Genomic DNA, 12,250 nt, shown 5'->3' on the forward strand with positions numbered 1-12,250 from the left:
AAGAAGAATAGAGATACTTTACAATTGTTTTTGCTTTCACTCACTCTTACTGTTATGTTGGCTTCACTTCTATCATAAGAACATGCTGAGGGTGCGGTCCACTTGGCACTACAAATGCTTTGAAACTTTTGATTGACCAATCAGAAAAAAGAATTGTATTAGTTAACCAATCAAAAAATACTCGAAGCATTTGTAGCATCAAGTGGACCGTAGTCTGAGTCTATCTTATAAGTCTATGGTTCCAAAATTACAATAGGTTTGTTCGCGTCGCACACTCCAACATGCTCCGATATACTCCTACCATAGCTCTTGCTCACTTCAACGAGCACGTTGGAGAGAGTAAGAGCTATGATAGGAGCATATTGGAGCATGTTAGAACGTGCGACGCGAACAAACCTAATATAAGGTGTCAACCCCTCCATTTTTGCCCCACCAATTGACATCGCGCTCATCTAGTATTGCAGGAATAGTTCCGAAGAACCATTCGACCATGGCGGACGCGTTTCGGATCGGGTGCATTCAACTTAATATTTTTGAAAGTGTTACCGACTTCGACTGAGCAATTAATTCTTACCGATGAGTGTCCACGGATGGGCTCGACTCGTTTATGATATTCGAAACGATGTGATATTGAAATAATAATATGGTATAAAATATAGTATTGTTTTTGTAAAAATATGTACTTATTAAAAAAAAATAGGAACAAAATATCGCAGCTTCAGCAATGACAGTAGATAAGGTATAATTATACTGAGCTTTAATTTTTTTTTGCTAGATCGGTTCGCGCTGTAGATTGGCGCATTGTGGCGCCTTTCGGAAAAAATGTTGGCGGGTTCGTATCTGTAAAACCTGGCACTGTAAAACCCTGCGACTGTAGACAATTGGGAGGTCGTGACTATAAAGAGGTTCTACTCTATTATATACATAAACAAATTAACCTGTTTTTATGCCGAGCCCGCCAAGACTTAAGGCACGTTCACATCTTGATAGAAAAATGAAAAGCAAAAAAAGCAGCAGCTAATCAGAATTTGCGCTGGTAATCTCGAGCTAAGAAAAAAAAGCTCAAGAAAATGATTACGTTCAATAGAAAAAGCAGCTTTGCAACTGCTGTAAAATTCTTAAATATGATTGACTCATACATTTAGATCTAGGAAGTAAGGGCAAGACCAATCATATTAAAGAATTTTATAACAGTTGCAAAATTGCTTTCTCTGCTGAACGCACCAATGTCACCTTAAAATATTAATGGCATTGAGCAGTGTGTGTCACATACTTTATTTAAGGCTTCTGAGCAGTCGCGACGGCCATGTTGGAATTGTGATGTCATAGATGAAAAATGCACGTTAATTTTTGTTGCATGTCATTTGTAAATAAAGACAATTTGAGTAAACGTAAATGACGAAATCGCTTAAAAACACTTGTAAAAATGGGCGGAAACTATTCTTTCCTCCTTTAATAGTCAATAAATGGTCGTAAAGAGCATGTAAAGTGAGCCTATACTCGGGTAAAAACACACAGTTTAACAGCTGATGAAACGAGTAAAATATACGCTTTTACGTATAAAATTTCAAGATAACTGTCGTTTCCGCCCATTTTTGGGACTTTCATGAGACAAGTCACATTTTCACAAATAAGCAAATTTTTTTTGTGTGGAAGCAATAAACCAGAATTTAATCGTATACAAGTCCACTTATTGTGTGTGCTACCTATACCTTCCTGACAACAGTTTTCCACAGTAAATACTTCGGTGTCGTTACCATCAACATGGAGTTCTTGGCTAAGTACTCAAGAGCCTTAATTGCATTTTTTAAACTAAAACTGTCAACAATTTTGAAACTTTTTATATAACATTTATATATTTATATTCTAAAACATACTCGTTTTTTTATGACAATCCTAAGCATGATATGAATGCTATAATTAAAAATCTGTGTATATGCATCATATGTTAAAACTGCAAATTTTAATTTCAATTATTTCAAAAGACTGTTAACATGTTTCTAATTGCAGACACATAAAGAGCACTTACTTGTATTTAAAATTTTAGCTAAAAAAAAGTAAGAAAATCTTACGTAAGTAAAACTTAGGTTTTTTGTGTGCCATACCTTACTAGCACAAGTTTTAATTGGCTGCTTTCTATTTTTCTGTCAAGGTGTGAACATGTTCTTATGCGTTCATTTCTGCTATATCGCTGTAATCACTGTTTCATCATCGCATATGCGTTAAAAATTTGATCTGTTTAGTAACACTCAAGAACTTTCTACAATAAGTCGTTACCTAAACTTAAATCTTAAACAATATTTAAATATTAAATCTTATACTGTAAAAAAAATTGATCAATTATAATTGAATGTGAAAAGAATCAACTAAAATATGAAAATTCTTGACTGTTATTAGTTATATTTTTATGGTACGTTTTACGCTTACTGTTACGGAGAGTGTGTGCGAATTCCATTAAGACTTAAAGTCCAAAGAGAGGTAATAGTTTATTGTAGAAAGCTCATCAGTCTTACATCCTGCTTCTAGATTCTGTATTGTCTGTACCTACTTTCTGTATCTAATAAATAGATGCAGCGTATCGATTAATTCAAGTATTTTGTACTAAGCTTAACCAGCTTCTGCCTTCTCCATCTACAGAAGTCGGAAATCTAATCTGCACTAATCGCACATTCTTCTCTTCTCCTTCTGAAGTGGATGGTACAACTATCGTCTCACCTTCCTCATTCTCGTTATAAGTATATACCGTTTCTACCTCAGTTTCAACTTTACAGTCTGTAGTAACTTCACTCTCAACAAAATTTATCTATAAAACAAAATGCAATATTTAGTGAAATAAAATAATAAATATTAATTTTGCAGCAAACTTTAAAAAAATTCTATTATTTTACCTGATCTTCAACAAGATGGTTTACTTCGTCAGTTACGGTTTCTTCCGCCGGTATATTTAATACAACATCTTCTTCATTATATATATGATCTTCCCCTTCTTGTATAATTACATGATCTTTCATTTCGGTTACATATAATCCAGTTTCACCCAACTAAATATATAAGCAACAACGTATATAATAAAATTTCACTTGTTAATATACATATAATAATATACATATATTTTACAATATGTACAATGTATGTAATAAAATGACTAGTTTTATTTTTAAATTAGTAATAAAAATGTGCTACCCTAATATTTGTTTTTTTATTTGTGAGTGAATAAAAGTATGTACAAAGTTAAGCCTATCACACATGATATGCATAGCAGAGCATAAGCATAACTTAAGACCGCTGGATTAATGAGCATCCAACATAGTCGCCATATTGATTTACGTAAGATGCTCATTGGTCCAGCGGTCTTACGTTAAACTTATGCTCTGTTATATGCATGTGAGATTTAATCTATACATAGATATTATATATATTCTGTATATCAAAGTTCTGTATATTATATATTCTGTACCTCTCCGTTTTCCATTTTATCCATCAATATTTCACCATTATTATTAGGAATCGTTATTACTTGTTCTTCTGTTGTCAGTCGCGGTTGATTCACTACTATGGTATCATTTAAATGACCCTAAATAATAAATATTTTATATATCAAATATATTATAGTATATTAAAATAATCTATAAAGCCCATTTTAGACGGTCTATATATAATTCACGATTAAATTCAGAACAGAATTTTATTTATAACATTTCGTGTATGTACCAAAAATATTTGAAGATATACATATATAGAAAATATATATTAGTGATTATTTTCTATTGTGTATTTTATGTCTTCAACTATTTTTTATGTTACACAGCACACAAAATTATAAACAAAAGTTTATGTCCCATTTGGTCGCAAATTGTAGACCATTTATAAAATTTATACTATAATTATGAATGTATCAAAAATAGGAAGACAAATAAGAATTTGTTAATAGATCAAAACATTTTCTCATATATTACCTGAGCTTGCATGTGTGAGTAAAGTAATGGTTTTCTCATGAAGCCCATACCACATACCAAACATTCATATGGCTTTTTATCGCTATGTATAAATCTATGAGCGTTTCTGTTATCTCTGCTATTAAATGCTTTGCCACAAACCTAAAGGCAGCATATTTATGAGTACAGAAACGTAAAAATAAGAATAACCGAATGATAAGAAACAATTAGAAAAAAAAATTATTCTAATAATACCTCGCAAAGGTATGGTTTCTCGCCTGTATGTATACGTGTATGCTTCTTAAAGTGCTCAGGATAGACAAATGTAGCTGAACATATATCACACTTATACGGTCTTTCACCGGTGTGTGCCGCTTTTATATGGTAATCCAATAACCTTTTTCTTTTAAAACCTTTTCCACATTCGTCACATTTATATCGTTTATCATTGTAATGTGTTGCTCGCTTGTGGGATTGTAAATTCGATCTCTGGCTGTAAATAATAGTTGTAAGATTAATTGCTTGTTACCAATTAATTTAAGCGCAGTGAATTGTATAATCCTCTAATTCCATTACCTAAATACTTACCTAAATGTAGCTCCACAAAACTCACACTGGTAAGGTTTCTCACCTGTGTGAGTTCTCTCATGATCACGAATTTCCGCTTTACGCGCAAATGATTTACCACATGTACCACAGTCATAGGGTTTAAATCCGGTGTGTACTATGTTATGTACCTCTAAATTGTGTGCGGAAGTAAAAGCTTTACCTTTAATTTTAAGAAAGATATTATTAAAAAATAAATAAGAAAATACTTATATTGTATAAAAGAGATTGTGACATTAATACAAAAAATAACAGAAACATTAAATAAATTAATATATGAAATATTATAAATCTTACCACACTGATGACATACAAATTCTTTTGTACCATTATGTGTTCGTTCATGCTGATTCAAATTTTGCTGATTCAAAAATGTTTTATTGCATTGAGTGCACTCGAATGGACGAGGTCGTACTTCGTGCGTTTTTACATGCGCTTTATATGTATACTTAGATGCGAAGTCTTTACCACAGATTTCACATATATATGGACGAATACCATTGTGTGAGTTTATATGTTCCTCTAATAAATTTTTAGAACTAAAAACAATAATAATAATATTAACGCTCGAACAATTTAAAAAACAAACATTAAATAAACGACCAACAACGAGCAAATTAAAGTTTCGACATATGTAGATCAAACGAAAAGACAGTTGCAAACTAGAGTTAAAGAACACAAAAATAATATAAGATTAGATTCATCCAAACACTCAGTTATCTCTCAGCACATCATAGAATTTGATCATGGTTTTGATTGGGAAAATATTGAAATTATAGATGTAGAACACAATTATAAAAAATGATTGATTTCGGAGATGATACATATCAAAGAACAACCAGAAGGATTAAATTACATGAGAGATACTGAACTTTTGAGTGAATCTTATTCCCCTATATTGAATGAGATTTCCATGTGGAAATTTTTGAACCATTAAGATCTAAAATTTCTGTTATAGACAACCATTCATAATTGTAATTTCTCATGTAAAAATTGTGTTGTTCCTATATGCTTAAGATCTTCCGTTTTATGTAACCAATGTTATTAAGTTGTTATTGAGTACGTACAGTTGATTTTCATTTGGTTGTACATTGTCATTATGTCGATACATTCGTTAATATCAAGTCGATGTACCAACATGTCTTTGTTATTCTTCTTTTAAATTAAGAAAGATTTTCAATGGAATTGACAATGTAAGTTATAACTGCTTAACAATAGAAAATTAAATTTAAGATTAATAGTGACTAAGTTAAATTTTATCTATAATATATATTTAGATTGTTTTTGACATAATTGAATTTCTCGCAATTTAACGATCAAATTCTTTTGGATTACAATATGACGAACTGGATTGATGCTGATGAAATTTCTGAATTGAAAAGATGATTAACACCAGACGAAGGTTGGAAAGATCAAATGTTACATAGAAAAATTATTCCGTAATAATGTTCGATTACGAATAACGATTAATTAGTGTTACACTGAAGAAGACTGTGAAGCCGAAACATTTGAAATTTTTACCAATGTATTATACAATTTTAGTTGATAGATTAAATTAGAACTTAATATTATTGTATATCTCTTTAATTATTAATTCCAACTTTAATTTGCTCGTTGTTGGTCGTTTATTTAATGTTTGTTTTTTAGAACTAAATTGAAAAAAAATATATATATTAATTATTTCCTCTTTTTTGACATTATTTATATTTTATTATTTATTTTCATTTAATATTATAATACTATACTTGTATTTCTTTCCACATGTTTCACAGGGCCATGATTTTACTTGTGGATAATGTATTCTTTTATGAATACGGAATAATCGCAGATTACTAAATATTCTATTACATATTTCACATTGAAAGTCCCCTTCCTCCTTTGCGACGTGATCATCAAGATGTGTGGAAAGTTCGTTTCTCTTTCTGAAATCCTGCCCACACACATCGCAAATATACAAACGTAAGTCATGTAAGTCTTTCATGTGAGCTATAATGAGTTTAGCATCTGCCGTGAATTTCTCTTCTTCGTTTGGACATACCAAACAGGTGTATGAAGAGTTATTTCTAAGTACAATCTAAAAAAGATGTCATTTAATAATACATATATCAAAAACATTTATATAATTTATGTTACTAAAATACGAATTTTTGCATACATACATCTTCTTGAGGTTGCTCCACTTTAACTTTAGTCTTCTTTGATTTCTTAGTATCATTTGAATTACTTGTTTCATCTTCTTCTTCAACTTCTTCAAAGTAATGTAAGAAAGAATCATCTTGTTCTACAATCATTTCTTGTTCTTTTTCTTCTTTAGTAACCTCTTCTGCTACATTTTCCTGTATTTCCTGCACTTTCTACGAATATTATATAATTATATATTATTAAACCGTATCATGATAATTAATCAAGCTTTATTATATATATAATATTTTACCTCGTATAGAATACATTGACCTTCTGTATTGTCTGTATAATCATGATCATTATATTCCTCATCATTTTGAAGTATATCACACAACTTATGAACTTCAATTGTCTTTTTATAGCTATTACATAATTGTATTTTGAGTTTCGTTACTTTACTTAAAAGTTCATCCACCTAAAATAGTAAAAAAATATATTTTATCAATTTTTTCAAAAAAACTGTCATGATCACAAAAGATCGCCATAATTGTTTTACCTCACTGAACTGCTTAAAACACTTTTTGCAAATGATAGGAGAATGTACAGAGTTTTGACTGATATTGATGCTTAAAACAGTTGATATAACATCCACGAGCGGCTTTTTAGATATGGTACAAGGCTCATTAAAGATGTGGACGCTATTTCTACTAGATAGCCCAATTTTAGTGTTACAGACCAAACAACACTGTACAGAATCTTTATCAAAGTCAGCCATCATTTTTCACTGCTGCAAGTGAGATATTTTATTATTAATAATATTAAATATGTAATTAAAAAATTTGATTTTGCTTCTCTAGTAATGAGAAACTTTTTTTCTCTTTACAAGTAATAAAGTTTATTAATCTGGTTTTTTTTTCTGAGAGGTTCATATACAAATGTATTTATTAGCTCCGTTCAGCAGAAAAAGCAGCTTTACAATTATAAAATTCTTCAATATAATTGGTCTTGCCCTTAGTTCTTCATTAGATCTAAATTGCAAAATTTATTTTAAACAGATTTTACTGAGATTGTAATAATGCATTGTTTTTTGACAGAATATTCTGAATCATTATCTTTAAAAGACAATGATTTGATGTTTATAAATTGTCATCTCATATTGTACAATAATGATTAAAAAGACAAAAATAAAAAGTCCTAATATTAAACAATGACAAAATGAGTTTAAACATGTAAGTCATATAGAATTTGTACAAAACATATAAGTCATGTAGAACTTGTAGAAGAAATAAACAAGTTTAATGCATTAAATGCATTTACTACTGCATAGTATTTAATGCTATATAATTGAAGCCTTGTTGCACTGAACTTATTTCAGTCAAGGTTGTGAGTCTCTTCGATCATGTTCTATTGTATGGATAATTTTTATTCAGGATAATCGATAGAAACCATAATATTGTTTAAAGATAGATTCCTAAAATCTTTTTTTTGAGAAGAAAATTCTAATATCAAAATGTTGAGAATCTAATAGTTTTTAAATTGTAAGCATTTAAAGATATCAAATCATACAGTCACATCTAAAGTTTGCGTGTTCAGATCAGTTCATATGAGTTATTAAACAGATCTTTATTATTAATTTTTGAAAATGTTCAGTGGATTATACGTTCCTTTATTAGTTAATATTAGCTTAGTTCAGAGAGCTATTATCTTTTAATTAGTTTATTTTTTGCACAAATAATTCTACGAATGACTCTTACACTGAGAAAAAAAAATAGTTGACTCAACTAAATTGGCGATCACGGGCTGTCAAGCAAATATTTTGTTAATTCAAAGATATGTCCTGTCGAAATAAATAAGTCATTGTTCAATGTACTACTGCGTATTTGACTCAAATACATTAATATTTCGACTAACAAAATATTTACTTGATAGCCCGTGACCGCCAATTTAGTTGAGTCAACTATCTTTTTTCTCAGTGTATGTTAAGTTACATTCTACAGTGAGTAGTAGTACAGTAGTCAGAAGTCTCAATCAGTAATACCTGGTTTATGCTTCAAGTCTTAATCCCAAGATCCTAAAATTCAACCAATAAAGCTGCCAGTTCTAACCGAAATTTGAACTCTATTGGCTGAATTTTAGGATTAAGACCTTAAGACCGAAGCATAAACCAGGCATAAAGTTGGCTAATTAGTATTAGTCATACAAGTAAACTATTAGTCAACTTCATCAATAAAACTTAGATTAACATGCTCTTTTTTAACTAATTTGTTCCCAGATAACACTAAGTGTCCAAAATCAGAACATAAAGACATCTTCAAGACTTATATCTCTAGATTTTGTTATCAAGGTTATTATACAACGATAGTATATTCGCCAACCGTTTAACGCGAGGTATAAACGAATCAACGACGCCGGAACATTTGGAGGCATCAAAGCTCAGAATGTTGCAACGTTCGTCCTTGTCGACGCGTCGCGTTTAAGATGTCCACGTATACAATCTATTGTCTATCCGCATTGCGATTCCATTGTCTGTAAAAATGTGTTGAATCTCGGTGCGTACGACGATGTCGCGCGAGGAAAACTTGGAATCGAGCAGTTTTCAGGTTTTAACAAGAGCCACGCTAACCTTCCACGTGGCCGGGAGATCACGAAAGATGCGAGTAAATGCGTGACTCGTCGACGAGCCCGCGGTCGCGGCGTGCATTCAACGCGGAACACGACCGCCCGTTTCTTCTGCCATGTCCGCGTCGAACACGAGACGCTATCGTAGACGTGATTCATAGCGCGCAGCAACGCGGAAGCCGCGAATGCAGTTCGCCGAGCAACGGTACGACGTCGTCGAAAGAATTGCCCTCGATCATGCACACAATTTCACGTAAGCGTAAACACGTGCGCCGTGATACACTATTTCACAGTAATCACAGCTGAGACGGCAATGGCACGCGTAGCAATCGTAAATGGCGATCACGGGGGTGTGACAACGATAATAAGACGCAAAAAGTTGTCAGCACTGACTTGAAATTTTCATTCCCTGATGTGAACAATTGGTAGCGAGAGAGAACAGCAGCCGAGCGGTATCCTGGTGACGGCGTTCACATTCGTATGACGAGAGGTCGAATCAGGCCTGGTATCCGTCGCGATGCTAAGAAATCTTGAAAATGGCGACGTATTCGTTACCCGCGCGTTTTTACTTGTCTGGCGGCCTTCAAGAAAGGATCTTGAACGTTATGCGTCGCTAGCGCCTCGCGCGCCATCTGCAATGATAAACGAGTCGCCATGTTGTTCGATGAATGGGTACCAGAGAGATCTCCGAAACTTGAAACTCAGATCGACATACCAGCTTTTTTCGTGTATACCAAATCTTGTAGCATCTTGTAAAATAATACATCCACGTTTTTGTAATTCTCTTCCATATTATTACGCGAGTTATGCCAGCTGCACACCAGCGCGATGTTCGTCGCGCGCGACACGCGATATCCAATGAGCATCTAGCTTTAGAATGAGAACATCGGTAAAGCTGTACGCTTATTGGATATCGCGCTGGGTGTGCAGCTGGCATTAGACAAGGACAAGTAATCAAAGTTGATTATTCGTCCTTGTCTAATCCACGTAATAGTATGGAAGAGAACAATAAAAAAGTGAAAATTACCCTACGAAGTTTGATAAACGAGAAGACCGGCATGTCTATTCTCAGATTTTTCTCTGATGAGAACAATGGGCAATTCATCGATAAAAATAAATATAAACGTGTAAAAAATAAAATTTTATTCTTAAATAAAAGTAATAAAATTTTCCACTTACTCGTTTATATATATTTTAAAAATGTGGCGGCCCGTCACCAGAGGTCCAAAAAGAAAAAGACTCAAAGAAAGAGACTCGCGCCAATTCTCGCATATACTCTCGTGAGACCTATTCATATTATAAAAATTATCGACAAAATAATTTTTAATGGTGAAAAAACGTTTCTTTTAGATTTTTTCGCGCATTTACCTTTGTATATTATTAGTTCTATAATTATTGTTGTTATTATTTATTGTTATTTGTTATTAATTTTGTCAAAGATTATATTTCTTTTTTTCGGTTTATATACTCACCGCATACATGGAGTCTTAGCTTTATGACACAATAATGATTGTATAATATTCCGTTATTCACTGCGAGTACTGAAAATCTATAGTTCACGTTACGCGTATAGATTTAAAAGTATTCGCAGTGAATATAGCTAATATGTATCTACACATTATATTTTAAATAATGTAATTGTAAAAATCATAAGCGGCTGTAGTACCTATTTAAAATCAAAGACATATTTTTTATTTTGTGCGGTATTACAATATATGTTTATGCAAATTTATACTTTATAAGGTGTTCTCTACAATTTTCTGTTTCACGTTCCCTATTCCTTTTATTGTACCGTTATATAATATATTTTCTCACTACGAAAAAAATTAATATAAAAATGATCGCTATCCTGGATATTACTTTATTGGGTGGGTTTTTTTTTAATTAAAATCATGAGTTTGTTACCTATTTTAAAATTGATGTTTACGATTTTATATAAAAATGTAATATTTTTCGACAGTAGATACACGTATAACTATTACAAAATCATATTATAATATATAACTTAATTAAATTATAATATAACTTCATATCTCACATAGAATAAATCTTACAGAAAATATATTATACCAGAGAGAAGCATGAGAGCGGCCATGCCCGCGATTTAGATGCAACTTTACTTTGAAGCGCCTCTATGTCCACAAAACGTGGACGTTGAACTATGTAGCCAATGTCCACGATCGTGTCGGTAATGTCCACGATTTTTGGTTCGAATCTTCCCTATATCTATGATTTCTTTGGTTCGAATCTTCCCTATGTCCATGATTATCGGTCAAAGAAATTATATAACCTCTTTGTTATCGGTCCATTAGACAGACAAAGACAAACAATTGATCGAAATAGAAATGGCTATGCATGCACAATAAATAAACGCTAGTAAACGCATTTTACATGCTTTTTATGATTATTTACTGGCTGACAAGAGGAGTAAATTTTCTTTATTTACAAAAGGCATACCAGAAACTTTAATGTACTATTATTTGTTTATGACGTCACAATCCAATGTAGTCGCAGCGATTACTCAAAGAAGAATTAATTTATTGTAGTAATTAACAATTACTAATTATTGGTAAAGGGAAAATTAATAATTTTTTATTTTACTTATATCGTCCTTAATATTCATTTTTATTCACATCGTTCTACACGTTATTGATACTACATGCGAACAAAGGATGGAGAGACGTAAATAAAAAATCATAAAATAGAAAAATGTAAAATCAACGTTATTTATTTAACAGGAAAAAAGCCGATATGAATTCATTTAATTGTTTAAATTGGTATTTAATTTTCATAAATATGAATATAGTTTCTAGCCTATATTCAGAATATGTTTCAATGTTTGGAACTTTACAGTAACGTGAATTATGTTTTAAATACGCACTATCATCGTAAAATTGCGTTTTAAATATATGCCAACTTCTCTGTCCTCGAGAACCACACACTACACAGCATCAAAATCTGAAAAT

The 12,250-nt window shown here is 31.8% G+C and overlaps 1 protein-coding gene across 2 annotated transcripts; it reads right to left on the reverse strand.

Annotated features, from left to right (window-relative positions):
• Positions 1-2,129: 2,129 nt before the first annotated feature.
• Positions 2,130-9,751, reverse strand: LOC108781630 (zinc finger protein 676). 2 transcript variants are annotated; one of them, XM_018549657.1, is made up of 13 exons: positions 9,678-9,751; positions 7,222-7,452; positions 6,976-7,140; positions 6,701-6,895; positions 6,287-6,615; positions 4,839-5,080; positions 4,524-4,704; positions 4,191-4,428; positions 3,957-4,097; positions 3,458-3,574; positions 2,889-3,041; positions 2,549-2,803; positions 2,130-2,200 (listed from the first exon to the last, which is right to left on the reverse strand). In XM_018549657.1, exons 2-12 carry the CDS (start codon positions 7,441-7,443, stop codon positions 2,588-2,590), a joined length of 2,199 nt encoding a protein of 732 aa, XP_018405159.1. In that variant the 5' UTR covers positions 7,444-7,452; positions 9,678-9,751; the 3' UTR covers positions 2,130-2,200; positions 2,549-2,587. The 2 variants fall into 2 exon arrangements, with proteins under 2 accessions (XP_018405159.1, XP_018405158.1); XM_018549656.1 differs by lacking the exon at positions 2,130-2,200 and having other exon boundaries at positions 2,449-2,803.
• Between the last annotated feature and the right edge of the window lie 2,499 nt (positions 9,752-12,250).

Source organism: Cyphomyrmex costatus, unplaced genomic scaffold (assembly GCF_001594065.2).
Source record: "Cyphomyrmex costatus isolate MS0001 unplaced genomic scaffold, Ccosl1.0 scaffold85, whole genome shotgun sequence".
In the NCBI taxonomy this organism is placed as follows: Eukaryota; Metazoa; Arthropoda; class Insecta; order Hymenoptera; family Formicidae; genus Cyphomyrmex; species Cyphomyrmex costatus.

Coding starts and splice junctions, on each gene's coding strand:
- LOC108781630 (XM_018549657.1), bottom strand. CDS start 7,443: ATGATGGCTGACTTTGATAAAGATTCTGTACAGTGTTGTTTGGTCTGT. Junction 6,896..6,975: donor GTCAATGTATTCTATACGAG/GTAAAATATTAT, acceptor TAATATTCGTAG/AAAGTGCAGGAAATACAGGA. Junction 2,804..2,888: donor ACCATCTTGTTGAAGATCAG/GTAAAATAATAG, acceptor TTTGTTTTATAG/ATAAATTTTGTTGAGAGTGA.